The sequence below is a fragment of the Strix uralensis genome, chromosome Z (assembly GCF_047716275.1).
Source record: "Strix uralensis isolate ZFMK-TIS-50842 chromosome Z, bStrUra1, whole genome shotgun sequence".
NCBI lineage: Eukaryota > Metazoa > Chordata > Aves > Strigiformes > Strigidae > Strix > Strix uralensis.
Genome location: NC_134012.1, coordinates 89,080,802 through 89,100,529, shown reverse-complemented (window position 1 = coordinate 89,100,529; position 19,728 = coordinate 89,080,802). Strand labels below are relative to the sequence as shown.

General features: G+C 41.4%; 1 protein-coding gene across 1 annotated transcript in view; it reads right to left on the bottom strand.

Moving 5' to 3' along the window:
* ADAMTS12 (ADAM metallopeptidase with thrombospondin type 1 motif 12) overlaps nucleotides 1–19,728 on the bottom strand; it is a 172,552-nt gene that overhangs the window by 12,710 nt on the left and 140,114 nt on the right. The window contains exons 17-19 of the mRNA XM_074855397.1: nucleotides 17,243–17,369; nucleotides 10,376–10,586; nucleotides 5,292–6,431 (exon numbers count right to left, since the gene is read on the bottom strand). Coding sequence (XP_074711498.1) covers nucleotides 5,292–6,431; nucleotides 10,376–10,586; nucleotides 17,243–17,369 — 1,478 coding nt within the window. The remainder of the gene's footprint in view (nucleotides 1–5,291; nucleotides 6,432–10,375; nucleotides 10,587–17,242; nucleotides 17,370–19,728) is intronic.

Genomic DNA, 19,728 nt, shown 5'->3' with positions numbered 1-19,728 from the left:
AAAGACAGCATGCACTTAAAACATTTGCAGATGATGCCAAGTTGGCAGAGTTGGCAGGAATGTTGGAGGACACAATCTGAATTCAAAAACATCCCACCAAGTTAAAAATTGTAAGAAAACAGTAACCTGAAATTCAAAATATATGCAAAATACTACATTTAGGGAGAACTTTTTATACATACATACATATTTATATACCCACACATACCCCCCAAACAACAATGAGAACATCTGTTAATCTAGAAATATGGTATTAAGGGATCCTGGGTTTACAATGGACCCCAAATTGAATTAATCAAAGTGGATGGTTACTAAACAAGACAAATCTTATCCCAACATTCACAAAGAGGGTCATATATAAAACAATAGCAATTATTCCATTTTATTTGCCAGGTGTCAGCTGGGGCCATAATGAACATCACTGATGAAGAAATATATGATGAAACTGAAGCAACTCCAGAGGCAAACAAGTCACCAGATATTTAGAAAACAAAAGGAAAATCTGAAAAGAATCAGATTGTTTTGTTTAGAAATAAGACCCTGGAAAGTTATTAAGACGACAATTTTCTTCCATGGTCTGCGTATAAAAAATAGAATCTTCATTTTCAGTACAGAAGATGTTGGTTATGTATAAGGAAAACACTTCTAATGGAGACAGTGAATGACTGGGACAGACTGTAGCATCCCTGTATTACAGACTTCTGTTTGGGATGTGCTGGACTTGGCAGCAGAACCTTTGCCTGGACTTTCTCTTGTAGGCTCTTTCACCCAGCAGATCTAAATACATGTCTTTTGGCATGTGCAGGAGGAAATGTTTCACTTGTCCCACTTGAACATGGGAAGCTAAAGCCATTCTCACCTGGCCATAGGAAGGCATAAGATGAAACTTCAGATTGCTATCAGGAGTGCATGTCCTGAACAACTGCTGATGTGGTGGTGGCAGAATCAAGGTCTCCTGGCTGCATCCAGACAGGAGGCACCAACATGATCTCGGTGGCCTAGCTGTGCCTCCACTGCCATGGGACACACTAAGTCATCTCTTGCTGTCCTTTTTAGGCCTGCATTTCCATTAATTTGCATCATTCCAGGCAGACCCAAAAGCAAACAGGTACACGGAAACACACCTTTGATAGCCTTCTCTATCAATACTGAGACACAGAGGTAGATCAGCACAAGATTTCCAGATCTGGACCCTTGACTGCACTGATTAGCTTGGTTTAAAAAGGCCTTCAGAAATGTAAGTTGTTCAGATACCAAAGTCTCTCACTTTAGATATCATGATTTGAAGAATATAAAATCCGTTAGCATAAAAAGAATTCTGTGTACATAATAAAATATTACAGTAGGAAGGATATTAAATAGAAGTTTCTAAAATGTGAGTAGGCTCCCTGATGACTACATTCTCTTATTATATTTGCTAGAATTGGGTGGCTGTCCCCTCACCAGCCCTGACCCCACAGCAACTACTGTCTCAGGACACAGCAAGGTAACAGCACAGAAATCTAACTGTCAAAAAGCCTGGTGCAGGATATTGATAAAGAAAAGACAATAGCAATACTGAAGAAATAGTAAGCACTTCTCTGAGGCCACAGAAAACTTTGCAAACTATATTGCTCCTGCATAGAAAGTAGAAGTTACCCAAGTATTATAACCACCCAGTAATGGCCAGGTATCAGGGGAAACTGGGACAAGTCATCATCTTTCAGACCAAGTATCTTCCACATGCTTTACACATCAAAAGACTTTTCAAACTCCCTGTAAACTGTACGTGTTTCATTTACTCAAACAGAAAGACAGCACTTTTGAAAGTGAGTATTACAGGATGTTAGCACCTCTTCTGACTGAATTTCATTACCTTTAGAAATTAAAAAGTTCATTTTGGCACAGACATTAACACAGATAAAATAACTGTTCATTTCTACATTCAAACAAGACAGTGTAACACTGTAATTATCAGCTGCTGTATCCAAAGAATACTGTACAACTACAACAACTGGCCTGATGATTTTAATTTCTATGCCAACCAGGCAAAATGTTCCTACTTTACCACTGCTACAACCCAGTTTCAATATACAATCACCTAAACTTCAAACAAAGGTGTAGAACTCCCTATTACAATGCCTCCCCATGGGCATGCGCTGGATAGATTATGAACCCTGGATATACCAATTTAACTTTGGACTAATACTCTTATCTTTACTTTGTAGATTCAAACTGGTTTTACCAGGCTGAATGCTGCTCTGAGTTCAGAGGCATTTGCTTAATGGTGGATACAAATGCTGATGGTGGGATGAGATAGAAATGCACCACAAAAATCTGTTATGTAAATAGATGACAAAACATATGTTTAAGTATGTCCTGGTTTCGGCAGGGATAGAGTTAATTTTCCATCTTAGTAGCTAGAATAGTGCTGTGTGTTAGATTCAGTATGGGACTTGGTATCAGGAGAATGCTGATAATACATCGATGTTTTCAGTTGTTGCTAAGAGATCAAGGGCTCTCCCACTCTCCCTGTCCTGCCCGTGCACAGGTGTACAAGAAGCTGGGAGAGAGCACGGCCAGAGCACTGGACTCAAACTGGCCAATGAAATATTTCATATCATGTAATGTCATGCTCAGTATATAAAGGAGGGGTAGTTAGGAAGGAGGGGGTTCTCTCTCTCTTCTGGAATTGCAGTTGTGGGATCTTGGTATTTTGGGATCTTCGTTATTTCGGGATTGCTAGCAAGGAACAGGCTGGGAGTCAGTCAGCGGGTGGTGAGCAGTCACATTGTGCATTACCCGTTTGTACTTTCTATTATTGTTATTGTTTTATTTTATTACAATTATTAAACTGTTTTTATCTCAACCCACAAGTGTCCCTTTATCTCTCCAATTCCTTCTCCCATCCTCTGGCTGAGGAGAGGGTGAACAAGTGGCTGCGTGGTGTTTGGCTGTCAGCCAAGTTCAAACACAACAAATTATCCCCGTGGTATTAGTGTGCTTTATACAGTAATGAAACTAGCTTACCTACATGAGCCTGGTCATGTACTAAGTTAGAAAACAGACATAATTTATAGAAAAATTATATGTAAGTGAAGGTTAGAACATAAGAGCACATCCACAGCTAACTGGCATTATATACTTATTTGGAAATACAATCATATTCATTTGGTGTCTGTAAGATTCATCTAAAAGCTTAACTTCCTGCTGTGCTCTAAAACAAAACCCTTGAGGTATGTCTGGTTACAGTCAAACCTGAATGTCAAGTCCCTGGAAGAGTTTAGAGCCCAGTAGGATAGGATAGGATAGGATAGGATAGGATAGGATAGGATAGGATAGGATAGGATAGGATAGGATAGGATAGGATAGGATAGGATAGGATAGGATAGGATAGGATAGGATAGGATAGGATAGGATAGGATAGGATAGGATAGGATAGGATAGGATAGGAGAGCAGAGCAGAGCAGAGCAGAGCAGAGCAGAGCAGAGCAGAGCAGAGCAGAGCATATTTTCAGTTGAAAGGGACCTACAACGATCACCTAGTCCAACTGCCTGACCACTTTCATGCTGACCAAAAGTTAAAGCATGTTACTAAGGGCTTTGTCCAAATGCCTCTTAAACACTGACAGGCTTGGAGCATCAACCACCTCTCTGGGAATCCTGTTCCAGTGTGTGACCACCCTCTCAGTAAAGAAATGCTTCCTGATGTCCAGCCTAACCTCCCCCCCCCGCCCAGTGCAGCTCTGAGCCATTCCCACATGTCCTGTCACTGGAGTCCAGGGAGAAGAGATCAGCACCTCCCTCTCCACTTCCCCTCCTCAAGGAAGCTGTAGAGAGCAGTGAGGACCATCACCTCTCAGCCTCCTTTTCTTTAAACTAGACAAGCCCAGAGTCCTCAGCCACTCCTCACAGGACACGCCTTCCAGCCCTCCCACCAGCTTTGCTGCCCTCCTCTGGATGCATTCAAGGACCTGCACATCCTCCTTAAACTGTGGGGCCCAGCACTGCCCACAGCACTCAAGGTGAGGCCGCACCAGCACTGAACACAGCGGGATAATCACCGCTTTTGACCGGCTGGTCATGCTGTGTCTGATGCACCCCAGGCTGCGGTTTGCCCTCTTGGCTGCCAGGGCACACTGCTGGCTCACCGTCAGCCTGCTGTCAGCCAGCACCCCCAGATCCCTTTCTGCAGGGCTGCTCTCCAGCCACTCCTCTCCCAGTTTAGACCTGAATCCAGCATTACTCTGTCCCTGGTGCAGAATCCGACATTTGTTCTTATTAAATTTCATCCCATTAATCACTGCCCAATGCTCTGATCTATCTGTATCCCTCTGCAAGGCCTCCTGTCCCTCAAGAGAGTTAACAGCACCTCCCAGTTTGGATCATCAGCCAACTTGCTAATGGTGCACTCAACTCCTGCATCCAGATCATTGATAAATGTATTGAATAGGACTGGCTTTAGAATCGAGCCCTGAGGAACACCACTGGTGACCTGTCACCAGCCAGATGTAGCCCCATTCACCACAACCCTTTGAGCCCTGCTCTTCAGCCAGTTCTTCACCCAGCACACCATGAACCTGCCCATCCCACAGCTGGACAACTTGTCCAGAAGGATGCTGTGAAGGACAGTACCAAAAGCCTTACTAATATCCAGAAAAACTACATCCACCACCTTCCCTCCATCCACTAGGCAGGTGACCTTATCATAGAAGGGTATCAAATTAGTTAAACAGGATTTTCCCCTTGTGAACCCATCTTGACTGTGCCTGATGATTACGCTGTTCTTTAAGTGCCTTTCAACAGTACCCAGTATGATCTTCTCCATAATTTTTCCAGGAACTGAGCTTAGACTAAGATGTCTGTAGTTTCCTGAGTCTTCCCTCACACCCTTTCTGTACACTGGAATGACATTGGCTAGCTTCCGGTCAGCAGGGACCTCCCCAGGGTCCCAAGACTTTTGGTAGATGAGAGGGGTGTTGCCATAACATCCACTAGCTCCTTCAGTATTCTGGGATGAATCCCATCAGACCCCATGGACTTTTGAACACTCAGCTGATACAGCTAGTCCCTTACAATTTTAGTGTCCAGTTTTGTGTAGTTTTGCAGAACCCATAAATACAGGCACATTCTATGTAAGCAATCCAGTATTAGATATTCCAAGTTACCATTTTTTTGTGTGACAAGTATTTACTTTGAATGTATGATACTCATTTCAGATAATCGTGACAAACTAAGAAGCTTTATTTCCTCAGCAGTGGTTCAGACAGCTGTTCACACTCTATACTTCTTAGGAGTGAAAATTAACTTACCTCACTCCAGTTGCCTACTATCCAGTAGGCATCACCAGGCAATTTGTTCGATGCTATTAGGTGGCTGTTTTCTGTGACATTCGTTAAAACATCCTCAGATGTTGCACTTTGCTTCCTGAGAGCATGCTTGAGAACTGACGATTGTGTGCTGGTGTCAGGTAGCTTCATTTCTCTTCTGTTGTCAGTCTGGTCCCTGGGTACATGACCAAACACTGTGGGCATTACTGTAACCAATGCTTGTGGGGTAGTTACTTCTACAACAGGCACATCAACTTGCAGATTGATATAGTTTGCTGTTGTTGGAAATGTGAACCCTTGTGCTGCTCTGCTAACAGGAAGGAGTGTAGAAGGGTCTCGGTGATGAGATGCTGTGGTGGGCTGAGAAGTCATGCTCTCGTTTTGAAGGACAGGAGAGCCAGTACCTTGGGTTGTACTCCTGGTTCTGATTTCAGGATTGAGTTCTGTGCTGTAAAGGAGATCAATCGGTTTCTCACTGCCTCCAAGTGACCCATCAGTGTCGTCAGATTCTTCAGTTAAGTAATCATAGCTGGAAGTTATTTCTGGATTACTGGTAAAAGAGGAGACAGGAGTGTCCTCACTTCTTTGCACCTCACTCTCTACAGTAGAAACTGGCTCACTTCCAGAAGTATTTTCAGCATGTCTTATAATTTCAGTACTTAAGCCATTATGAAAAGGCCATGAAGTAGTATTTTGGTGTGAACTATTTTCAGTAGAAACAACTAGATAATTGTAAATGTCACTTGCTCCATCAAAATTATTTTGTAATGTTCTGTTGACTGTTTCTTCTTTTTCTGAGACATTACCCAAACCAGAGGACATAGGCAAACAGGGAGTTACACTTTCAGGCTTGAATATTTTTGTTGTTGTAGGGGACCTTGTGCTTGGTATGGGTATTCTGCGAGGAGGACTCTGTTTGGGATTAGTAGTTGTTTTTCTGATTATGATCCTTCCTCTTCTGGGTGCCATTGGGGGTATCAGAAATCTTCCAGCAGAAGGACATTGCTGAAGACCACACAGGGCCTTAGAGTTTGGTCTCTTGGAGGTATCACATGGCTCATCATTATTTTTGGCACAAGTGACATTACGAGTCCTTATTCCACCACCACATGTAACCGTGCACTGCAAATGAAACAGAATTAATATATCTCCCCTCTTTATTCTGCTGCACATACCAATAAAAATAAGTATCAAATTGCATCTGTTTATAATAAAGAAGCATCATTATAAATAATCAATAACAAATCTTCCTGAGTAACAAGCCTTTCATTCTAGTGATGTTCTGCTATCGTGGAGCTCTTTCCAAAATTTTAGAGCAGTAAACGTCACCTTGGGGAAACAGCAGTGAAAAAAGACTACATGATAAAGACAAAATATGAAAGTAATATGCTAGAATTCGATTTCTTCAGTCAATCACAAAAGTTGTTTAGCCAATATCTTTTCCAACAGGGTTATAAAAAACAGACTAAAAACCTGCTATCAAAAACATACCTGACTGGCTCAGTGCTGGCGACTCACAGTGCCACAAACCTCCTGTGATCATCCATGCAGCTCAAATATCCTTGTCGACTTTATGGAATGGATTTTTCATTCAGTTTTAGTGCAACCACCACATACTGCCAGGGCTGCTAGCATGTGTCTCCTAAATCACAGGCTACTGAAAGTAATTAACCTATCTGGCTTCTATTTAAATGGAAGCACTGTTGTGTTTAAAGAGTGCTGGAAACTAAGGAGACACAGTTTTTCTGTGATGTTTTTCATCCTCAGTCCCACAGGGACAGCCATGCCTTCAGTAGCTGTTGCTCCACTGAGGACTTTCTGAAATTTCAACACACTTCTCTGGTTTGAGGTACTAAGGCTGGATGACTGGTTGAGTATGAATGGAGATGTTACATACCACCTACTGGAGGAAGTCTTCCTTGGATGTGATGAAGCCTGATGACAAGCTATGTCAGCTGGCTTAAAGCAGGTGCTCAACATGAAGTGATTGTCAGCACTTTAAAGCCCCTGGGATATCTAACCCTTTTTAGAGCTAGTCTGGGTCACAGAGCAGTAGAAACACCAGTGACCTTGTGCTACTGGGGCACTCTCTGTTGTTAACACCTGTAAAATAACATCAGCTCTGCAGCAACAGGAGCAGGGAAGAAAGCAGAGTAACCTCAGAGTAGATATGTTCACTAGCTATTCTGTCTGTCCTCCTTACACTTCCAGCTGTATAGCACATTTAAAGTACTCAGAGCTATGCAAGTTTACATCAGTTGTAATCTGACCTCTGAAGTTACTTAGTAAAGGATTTTGCTTATTGATGAAGACAGCAACTACTAACACTATGTTGCCGGTTACGCAGAAATACAACACACTTATTTTGTCTGACTTTGCCACTTGGATGATTTAGATTAGCATTTGTGTGAGTTAAAAGGAACATCCAACCTCATTAACTTTTTGGGAATGGCTGTCTCCCAGAATTGGCTTTGAAAATCTCTGCTTTAGATTACAGCCATGTACTAAAAAGAGATGTCAGAATGGCTACACCACTCTATCCTCATTATCTGTCTAATTATGTATGTTCAGTTTATAAGACATAGAATGAGTTTCTAACAGACAGATAAGTTCAAAGCAAAATGAAGCTTTGCCTGTACAAAGTCTCTCCCTTACATTCACCAATAAAGAACATTCTGCAGTTACAAGTCTCCTAACAATCCTGTCATTTCTGCAGCTGAAATAGTCTGTGCTAGGCTCCCTCCCCAATTCTACAGGTGTAGAAATTTATTTTTGTCGCTAACTTGCAAATTTAATCCAATGACATATAAGAATCAGCTGTATTCTGTCACAGCATGCCATTTCAAGATAGGAGTGTAATCCCAGTCTATTTTTAACACTGGTAGTTAAAACATGGTGGCTACTCAATTCACAAAACAATCAACATTCAGTGATGATGGTTTGTGAGCAGCATAAACTGAATTAATACTTTCACAATATTATGTTAGTTCATTATCTGAACCTGCTGTCAAACACAACAGTGAGTTTGGTAAAAAAAACAGGAGAAAGAAGGGAGAGGAGTTTTCCAAAAGGAAACAGAATAGCACAGAATAGAGTAGCATAGCATAGGATAGAGTATTTCAGTTGAAAGGGACCTACAACGATCACCTAGTCCAACTGCCTGACCACTTTCATGCTGACCAAAAGTTAAAGCATGTTACTAAGGGCTTTGTCCAAATGCCTCTTAAACACTGACAGGCTTGGAGCATCAACCACCTCTCTGGGAATCCTGTTCCAGTGTGTGACCACCCTCTCAGTAAAGAAATGCTTCCTGATGTCCAGTCTAAACCTCCCCTGGTGCAGCTTTGAACCATTCCCACATGTCCTGTCACTGGAGTCCAGGGAGAAGAGATCAGCACCTCCCTCTCCACTTCCCCTCCTCAAGGAAGCTGTAGAGAGCAGTGAGGACCATCACCTCTCAGCCTCCTTTTCTTTAAACTAGACAAGCCCAGAGTCCTCAGCCACTCCTCACAGGACACGCCTTCCAGCCCTCCCACCAGCTTTGCTGCCCTCCTCTGGATGTATTCATGGACCTGCACATCCTCCTTAAACTGTGGGGCCCAGCACTGCCCACAGCACTCAAGGTGAGGCCGCACCAGCACTGAACACAGCGGGATAATCACCGCTTTTGACCGGCTGGTCATGCTGTGTCTGATGCACCCCAGGCTGCGGTTTGCCCTCTTGGCTGCCAGGGCACACTGCTGGCTCACCGTCAGCCTGCTGTCAGCCAGCACCCCCAGATCCCTTTCTGCAGGGCTGCTCTCCAGCCACTCCTCTCCCAGTTTAGACCTGGGTCCAGCGTTACTCTGTCCCTGGTGCAGAATCTGGCATTTGTTCTTATTAAATTTCATCCCATTAATCACTGCCCAATGCTCCGATCTATCTGTATCCCTCTGCAAGGCCTCCTGTCCCTCAAGAGAGTCAACAGCACCTCCCAGTTTGGATCATCAGCCAACTTGCTAATGGTGCACTCAACTCCTGCATCCAGATCATTGGTCTTGGAAGTTTTGAAAAACTTAGTAAAATTCATTTTTATTGACAGCTGAAATGAAAAATATTTGTTGTGCATTTTGTCATGATTGTCAGCTACAGTGATAGCTAAACTGACTCTGAGGTGAACCATGAGCAAGTCGTACTACAACAGAATCGGAATAAAATAATTCTAAAACTTCACATGACTCAAAACCTACTTCTCCCCACTCCAGAAAAAGTATCTTAGTGCATTTTTAGTTTTCATGCAGAAGTAGACTGCTCCACATGTTGGGGACCCTGAGCTATTCAGGACCCTGAGCTACCCCTTGCCTTCAATGAAAAGTAATGTTGTGAAACACCTGTAGATACCAGCATCCTAATCTAAGAAAGCTAAGCATGACGTCCTTCCACAGATTAAAAACTATGACAAAGTACACCAAATGAGTGCTCCCTACTAATACTAACAAACATTGCAGAATATGTTGCAGTATATTTAAATAGAATTAGTAATTGCAGTCACCATTTTGATGACCACATATTCTGCAGTTCATCAGCTGCCAGTGAAATAACTGCACAATATTTAAGTAACTCTTGAAAGACACACTGCTATTCTAGTGTTTGTTAGGACTTCAGATTAATACTAGAAGTGAAAAGCTTGCATTCTATGGCAAAACCAGCAGGGTTATGAATGCAAGAGATATGAATATAAAGAATGTAAAAATGCTTCTTTGTAGGCCTACAGACATGACACAGACCCTCCCCCCATCTGGTTCAGAGCAGTAATGACTGTTACACAGACTTTTTAGCATGCGAGCATGCTCTGTTCTACAGTCCCAAAAGTTCAGCAAGCCAAACCCCTAGAAACAGTTAACGTGTAACACTTGCTGAGGTCTTTAGCAAGCAGGGCAGCTTTTTTTCTTGTGCACAAAGGATTTTGAAGACATGTTAACCAAAAAAAAAAAAAAGGGCAAAAAAGCAGGTCATTGGTCCTCTCTGCTGACTATAATAGGTCATTTTGAAAAAATTGTTCAATATGACAGTTGATATGAATTTACCTCAGTCCAGTTGCTCACTGTCCAGTCAGATGGGCACAAGACATCTCTGTTGCATGACAGATGGGTCTTTGGTTTAAGCAGGTGCTGGCACTCTGTGACAGCCAGAGCCTGCTCATCAGACCCCACCGTTTGGATGCAAAGTACAGTTCGCTTCTTCTGGCCTGTTGGGCCGCACGTAGTCGAACATTTCTGCCATTCTCCTGCCCACCATCTGAAAACCAGGGGGATAAGAAACATCAGAAAACAATCTATCACAAGCACATTGAGGAAAAGGTCAAAGACAACAAGAAAAAGAACCAGTAATTTAAATTCTGGGTTCAGATATATGCTTTTCATATTAAGTCCAGATCACTCAAACTCTCCTATCTGCCCTGTGCTCCAGTACCAGCCAATCACTGAAAGATTCTGCTTCCCGGACAGTGGCAGACACCAAGTAATACGTTTCTACAATGTGTAAGAATCCACTGAGTAGGTGGTCTTTCAAATTCAAGTTGGAGGAACTGCTAGCAAGTTTAGTAATCTATTTACTCTATCCTATTGTTTATCTGCTTATTGCTATCTCACTACAGAGAGAATTAAGAAATAACAATCACTGGAGGGTCTGTAATGACAGCACAGAGGTGGAGAAGATCCCCTGATACATGTCTATGCAGCCAGTACTGCACAAGTGATCAAACTGGCTCTGTGTTACTTCCAGAAGGGGAAGCAGCAAGGCACACAACCCCAAAACACAGGCCGGTCAGGGCTATGCTGCGTGCACCCATGTGGGATCAGTGCCCTGCAGAGCTGTACATCTGGGCCTAGTCTCTGGGTCTGCACTAGGCTGGACTTTTCTGTACTTTGTTCCTTCATGAAGTAAAAACAAGACTCTTATGTGTCTCTCTCCTGATTAAAGATGGTCTTCTGTAGTGTACTACGCAATGTTCCACCAAATGAAAGATAAATGTTTCCTCTACTGCAGTATTTTCTAATGTGAAACACCTTACTGACAGGAGCTGTCCCCTTTATATTTGGTTTACCTTAGCCTTTCTCCAGCTTCATCCACCTATTTTTTCTCATGCTGACTCCAGAGTGGATCAAATATCTACATACCTGCCTTCCATGATAAGAAAGGAGGGCAAAAATTTCTGTGTTTCTACTATTTGAGAAGCATTGGCATTAACTGTCATATTTGCCTGAAGACTTACCTTTATACTTGTTTCAAAAAACCCAACAAACCCCAAGAAAAATCTTTTTCCTTCCCATTTTGGGTGCCCTAGGCAAGAACACAGATCCAAGCTGCTGTATAAAGAATCTGGCCTAGCTGTGAACTCCAAGCCACAAAAGCTCCTAGAGAATATTTATTGTTCCTGAGTTTTGAAGCAGGTCATGACAAAGCCTTATGCTGAAAACAAAACAGGGATGTATTTAGAAAACACTTTCCAGACAGAAAGGAGGGAAAAATTGCTTTTGGCTTACAACCAACACCATTCTATTGTATTTTTTTCCTTTCCATTCTGATAAATACATCAAAGTTCAACGTTTTGTAACAGCTTTTGCTCCTTGCTTTGTCTCCCATCTTACTGCATTTCTGGCTTTTTCAGTTTGCTGACAATCCCTTTCCCTTTCCTCAGTAGTTTTCATGTTCCCTTTCTGTTTCCTGACTAATTTATTCTTCAGTTGCAAATGAGCTGTCACTGATGTGGAAGGCACTGATAACACTGATAATTCCTAATAACTTAAAAAAAAATACTCAGAGCAACCAAGCTATGCACATAGCTCATTTGTGCAACCATCTGGTCTTCTCTGGGGTACCTACACTTACCTTCCTTCTCTTTAGTTATGTATACGTACCACATTTCCTTTTAAATTACCCTAGGAGCCCTCTGGGGCACACATTGTTTTGCTACATGCTCTAGAATGCAGCCCATTGCCACCACAACCCTGGGTGAGGCCTCTGGATGTTGCTGTAATTTTATTTTTCTCCTTCTCCTGCCTTTCTTTAGACTGCTCCTTGCTCTTTCAGGTTTCTGCTAATAGCAAAGGAAAACTAACAAGTGGTTTAAGAGAAAAAGCGAGTGCACCTCAGTGGAACACAGTAATAAAAAAGAAAAATATATCATCGCAACCTGAATCAAGCCATTTCAGGGTGGTTTTCATCTCTTGCATCTTCTTTCCAATTTTATCATCTCTAGTACCTTGTAAATTGCTGAAACTTTGGGACAAAAGCAACTTGCAGTATGTGAAGTGCCCTATTAATTTTAATGGAACCAGATCACATATTTCAATCTACAGCTGACAGCCCCTTCCTCAATGTTTTCAAATGGCTCTGAGTAAGGGTTCAGCAGTTTGTAGGTTTAAATACCAAACTCCTACCAATAAATTTATTAGAGCTTACTACAGAACCTATCTTGATCAGCAGTAATGGTGTGTGATTAACTACTGCACACAAAACATTTTTAAAAAGTCATGGAAGAAAATAAGGTGCTCCAAAGTCAGGAAATCCCAGAATTAAGATTTTATCCTATTGCACCTACACAGTCAATCTTAAATTACATTTAGTCATGTAACTTCTATAGAGTTCTTCCTCATTCAGTGCAGGTAACAGATGGTACTGGTGAGCCAAGTAGTAAATTGCCTGACACCATGTTTACCACACACACTTCAAAAAATTTGCATTGACTGAAAGTTTATTCTTAGCAGTAACTGGAGTTTCTAATGGTGCATCTTCCTATTTCCATTCTATGGTACATGCACATGCCTTAGACACTCAAGCATGAGAAACTTAACATGGCAGCACATGCACAATTGTCTCTTCGTGGTCCCCTCTGAGGATTTCTGAACTGCGGCATCCCAGCTGAAGGGGAAGAAAGGCAAAGCAAGGACAGTAGAACATCTAGCATCCATTTGTCCATTCCAGTACAGGATGCCCCAAAGCAGGTCCTGGGCCACGCAGAAGGGAGCAGCACCTGAGTGACTGCTTTGCCAAACTCTATTTATTTTGGAGCTTCTGCTGTATCCTCACACTGCAGAGGCATAACCAAAATTGGAGGTGACCGCTGAGCACACATCCAGAATTGAGACAGCAATCCAAGATCCAAACGTGCAACTTTTAAGTTGAAATGACCAAGCTGTCAGACCTTGCAGCTGTAAGCTAAAGAGTGGAGGGCACTGCCAGACAGACTTATCTTTGCGCAGTTTATAAACAAGGCTTTCTTTAAATCACACATATAGCGAGAATGTTCGGCAAAGAAAGGGATATGGGGAAGAAAACTAGTAGGTAGCTGTGCTGACTGTGGTGAGAGACTGGGACAAGTTGGTGGAAACTGAAGCCTGATGGGAGTCACCGTCCAATACTTGTTCCTACCTTTGATTTCTGATGGCATTTACCACTACAGCAACTGAGTGACTCTTAAATATTAATGCATCACCTGGTCCCTGCAAAGTACCAGGACTGTCTTATCTCCACAGGCAGGCATGGCATGGAGAGATTGTGGTAACAAACAAGGAAGCAAAATGCATGATTTGGGTAATTAATTTGTGTGAGCACTAATCTTCCTGAGGCTATTGAACTAGACAGCAGTCTGCCTGGTGAAAGCATAATCTCAGTTTTCAGTTGCAGCTGTGAGTGCTCAGCTATTCTGCAATACAGCCTGGAACAGAGGTGGGGAGAAAATCTGATTCCCTCAAGTGGCATTCAGATGCCTTAAATGAGACCTATCCCCTTTCCTCCCACACTGAGTTTCGAAGGTCTGGAACAATTACGTCAGGACCCAACAGCCTTCTCCATTATACAGTCCTAATCTATACCCAGATGATGTGAGCTGAACAAGGTGTGGATCCCGTTTAAAAAGTAGTAGCATGGGATTTTGGAACCCAAGTTTGCTGTATTTATGCCTATGGGACTGAACGTTCCCTCCCTCCCACCATATTGTGCCACACCTAAAGAAAGACTGTCTTCTTTTACTATGTACTTGTACAGCATCAGGCACAGCAGATACCAACAGGGAACTGGTTTTCACTCTCTGTATTATAACAGAAATAAGATTTCCTATTCTTATGCTGTTGGACTCTATTAATCAGTCTGGAAGTAGGACAATACAGTAAAAGTCGATAAAAAGCAGAAGATCCCAAGTACTTGTAAAATAATACATTTATGGTTACTCTGTTCAAGTGGGTAGTCAGGTTAAAAAGGCTCGAGGCAATTTTCTTTACAAGGGAGAGCAAAACTTTTATTCACAATACTGTGAGTAGTTAAAATCTTACTCTTCTTCAAGTAGTATCCACTGATTTTTATCATTAACACCTACGGAGCTAAATACCTGTCTACCAAAGAAACACAGAACTGGAAACCATTTTCCATAGCATAATGTGGAAAAAAGCATGCATTTATCCTAGTCTTGCTGCACTCCTGCTGAGCAATATCACTCAAGTTTTACATGAGCAGTTGTATGACATTTTAACTCTCAACTGTTCAGCCATCTATTTTGTTCTGAGTCAACATGTGGCATACATGTATTGCGACATTTTAAATATTTTGTTTGTTTTGCTCCAGAATCTTTTAGTAGAAAGTGTGGGAAAGATAAATGTAGATCAAATCAGCTAACAAACAAGAACATTAAGACTTGGACTTCTCAGAAGCTTGTAATTTAGACAGTTTATAATTAACTTCCTGAAATGGACTAATGAGATAGGATCTGGTTTGTGAGTCACAAACATTATAGTAATGTTATTCTTTGCCTGTAGCTACTGTTTGATAAATTATCTAATCCTGATTTAGTGGTCTAGTAGCTAGTTTCACATTAGCATGTGGGATTTAGCAGATCATAGGAGGGAGGTTATGCAAGAGAATATCCTTCTTGTTTTAGATAGGAAGTTCCTATAAAAAAAAAGGTTCACTGTTGGGAACTGTGAGATCATCTAACAGTTTCAGTCCCATGGCTGCAGCACTAACCAAAGGTCCCCTGCAGTGTTATGTTTAACAGCACTGTTCTCAACTCTAGCACAGAATTTAGCCACCTCTCTACAGAACACTTGGTTTTTGGCAGCTTCACAGGAACTCTCAGTTATCCTGTATCATGCCATATGGGACAGTCACACCTTCCTCCAACATCCAGATTTTCCTTAGAACCAACAAAGTGCTGTCTTGCATTTCAGATGAAGATGTGTAGCCATCTGTCTGGATTAGAGGTGACACATATGCCATGGAAAGTAAACACCAACTAAATCCCATACTGTGACTACAGCCTGGAACAGAGACCAGATCTACAAAATGAAGGGCTTCCGAAAGGTGGATTGGAATTCATTCTTCACTGCCATCTCGTCCAACAGAGGAACAGAGGGACACCAACAGAAGCTAGTGAAAGCCAGGTTCAAAATAATTAAAATGAGGTAGTGCTTCACACAGTACGCATTAAAGCTGTGGAACTTCTTGCAGAGGAAGTTGTATATGATGAACTTTTACAAGGCTGCAGAAGCAGCCTGGAAAAGTACTTGGAAGAGAGGTCCACTGGAGGTTACTGATTAGACAAGCCATAAAAGCCTCTGGAAATGCCTTGAATTAAAACCACTTGGAAGCTGGAAGAGTATTAGAGAGAGAGAGAATTTATGCTTGGGATAAATTGAGCTCATTTGGAACTTTGGAATAAATTGCACAGTTTATATGTGCTACAAATAAAAAACACCCCCATGTATAAGCCATGTTAGAGCCTCAGCTCTTAACTAGTCAACTAGTTAATAAGCTTGATCTACTGTCAACTGATTTTCTAGCAATCTATAAAGAATTATGAAATACTGGTAGTTTATGCTTTTAACAGTCATTTATAGAGGCTGCAAGCACAAAGATGTAATCCCCAGAGGAGGCATCATATGATGTTCTGAAGATACTTGGAAACAACTAATAAAACCAACAGCTATGAAGACTTTTTTACATTAAAGCTTCATGAAATTCACTGCTGGCAAATGTAATGTGATACACTTTAAAAGAATCATTGTAATGACTTCTATTTGATTCTGATTTAACTAGAATTACTAGGGAAACTGGTATACCATTGTGAACAGCATGATAAACAACTTCTGAAGGCATTGAAAGACAAAAGCAAGATGTTCCAGTACCTAAAGCATGAAACTAAAACCAGGATTGATCCCTTCCAGCAAATCTGTGCCTATTTTACAAGCCCACAGTTCTGCTGTCACCCGGAATGTTTGCTGTGGTTAGTCTTCCTTACCCTACTTGCTAGAATGGTAGAACAGTAAAAACAGACATGAAGATGAATTAAAAAAATGTTATGCAAATGGAAGAAATTATTCCCATGTGATCACAGAATGAAGAAAGCTGCACTTTGCTGAAAGGAAAAAACAAGAAGGGGCCAAATAATAAGTGTTATAAAGAAGGTGTAATAGTCAGAGTTATACAAGTGGGCACTTCCTCTCATCCTCCCTCAGAAAAGGACAAAGGAGTATCAAAAAATACTGAAAAACAGCATCAAAAAGCTTAAAAAAACCTCTCTGCAAGTTAGTTTTTGGAACACACAGTAATACATTATCACTCAAGCTAAGACAGGTATAGGATTTTTAAAATAAATAAGAACTTACAGAGTTTTCAGGCACACCTGCACCTAAACTGAACAAAATGAGTATCTATACAGATGTGACAGCAACCTGTGCCATTCCCAGCACAGACTGCTCAGTAACTTGCACTGGAAACCTCTTAGGGCAGCTCACTCCCAATTTGTCCATTACTGGGTTTCTGCTACCTTGCTCTGAAATGCTTGGGTGCTCTCACCGTAGCAGGCCATAGATGCCACACTAATTGGGTATTAGAACCAACATTTTCCTTTGAGTAAGGCTGCTATTGAGCATTACCAGAGCCCTCCCAGTATCCATTACCTGGGTGGACAGTCCTTTTCATAACATTTCTTTTGTCGCCCATTTGGCTGTGTTGCTGGGTCGCAGAAGGAGTTTTTGATCGCTCCGCTTCCCTTCCGCATGCAGTGGGCAATCTGGCGCCGCACCCCTGCAAGAGAAAGAAAAAAAAAAAATAGCAGTAATCCATGTAGGCTGGGGATGATCTGTAGATATCCTCTAGCATGGGGAGTACACACCCGTCATACTCCACATCCCAGAATAAAGTACCAGCTGTGAAAGTCAGTTTTGCTGCTTGCCTGGGCTAAGTCAGGTGTAAGCATCCTTCAGTGAAGTTGAAAAGGTGTTAAGCAAAGCTCTTTTGGATCAGACAGCTCAAGCAACATGTTAGAAAGCACTTTCCTTAATCTCAGTTTAGATGTCAGCCTCAGAAAGGGCTCCTGCAGGCCCTGAAGCAGGTTTAAGGACTATGAATGGTTCTTGGATTTCTCGCAGATAAGAGACAGTAACTCAGCAGCATCAAGCTATTCACAGCAAGGGTTATTTTTCTGATCTTTTCTTTGTACTTCTGGGAAGGTTGTTTAAGCAGAATCCATACTGGAGCGTATCAGCAAAACAGTAACTCTGTGTCTCTTGGTGCTGAATTTCACTTTTAATAAGTTTTGGTACAAATCTTGACTGAAAATGATAATGCCATATGAGGAAGAAAATCTTGTTTTCTAAATAAGTAATACACAGCACTCATCACAAGAGACAAAACACAGTAATGATGAGAGATACAGAGACATCCCATACATACCATTTGGGTTATTTCCTAACAGTTCCAGTTACAAAAACTCCCATGCATTTAACAGAAAGAAACATGAACCAAAATACTCCCTTACGCTAGTGTGAATCTAAAGGAAGCTAGTTTCCAGAGGCTTGCCTTCCACACAGTTTTGCAGTAATTTGAGGCAGGTCCTGTGCTGCAAACCCATTGTAAAAAAAGTATTATACTATTACAGTTTGAAAGGTTGTAGCTTCATATAGAGGCATTAAAATAGTGGCATTAGGCCCATACAAATCCAAGGACTAAAAAGACTGAAGAAACCTTGTTTATTAATTCTTATTAAATTAACTGTGCAGACGGTAGGTCACTGTACCTCCGTGACTTTAATCCTTCTCCTGGAAAGCAAAGGGCCTAACAGCACTGTTACTATGGTGTCAGGGATAAGTGTTGGGCTATTTTGCAGAATTTAGTTTAGGAATGAAGCTTTTCCTTGTCTCACACCTCCTAATAACTAGTGTGGGAAACTACTGGGAAGATAAGAACAGTAATACATAGACAGTAATACTTGGGAAATATGAAAATATTCCTCTATACAACATGTACTTATGTTGTCTATACAGCAATGTCCCCATATATGGCAATTAAAACATATTTCCTAAAATTTCTTGCTAGCATTACAGTTACCTTGCTTTAAGTAATTTCACAGCATTCAAATTTTTCTTCCTCTCCAAAATTTGACAATCTGCTTATAAAAATAAGCACAGAAAAAACAGAGTATCAACTCTAATACTAGGAAATCCAAAGATAGCAACAGAGGTAACTTCTGGCGGAGAACTGAGCATGGACTGCATGTGTGAATGGGAGGTTGTAGTCAGATATTACTGAAAAAGGCCTCACAACACAAGGAAATTAAAAACTTTCTATGCGTATTTGGATCATTCCATAAAAGTAGATGGAAACCTGTATCTCATTTTTATAGCACCTTAAGACATCAGGTCTGTGACTTTAGCTTTCAGAGTACTTTCAGACTTGCAACAGAGACATATAAGACAACTACAGACAACAGCACAGGATTTGATGACTGAGTCTCCTCCAGTCATACATGAAGGTTGATTTGCTAGAACAAGGATTAGTTTCACTTAGAAGAGAGGATTAAGGGACTGCAGCCCTGTGCTTCTATTAATACTCTTTGCTGAGGCATTCAAGCTCCAGGGTACATGATGTGGAAGTAGCTGCATGACTCTGCAGCATGGCTGGATGTGGCACTCTCCTGTCCCTAGAGGACTTCAAGCAGCAGAAAGCTTTTTGGTTCAATGCAGGACTTTCAGTGAGCAGTGCTCTGTTTTATGCTAGGAAAGATGTAGCTGGAATAGTTAGCAACCTTCCCGCTAGTTGTAAACAAAGTAGTCCACAGAGATATGTTTCTGTCCCTTTCAAAATCATGATATGTTGCTGTTACAAATGCAAATAAGAGAAGAACTCTTTTGCTCTGATAAATTTTTTAGTCATTTCAGCTGCTGTAATTCACTTTAAAACCACTATAAACCTTTGCACTAGTTTTGTTTCAAGGCTGTACATTCTTATAAAACATTTGCTGATCACTGGCATCAATAAACTAATTTAATCACACGAACAATTTTTATTATGGAAGTTATGTGAACTCCTACTGTAGTTTCAAAATCTGGAAAGATCTGGGATGGATGTATATATTTAAAGAAGCCATAAATGCACAGCTTTTTCA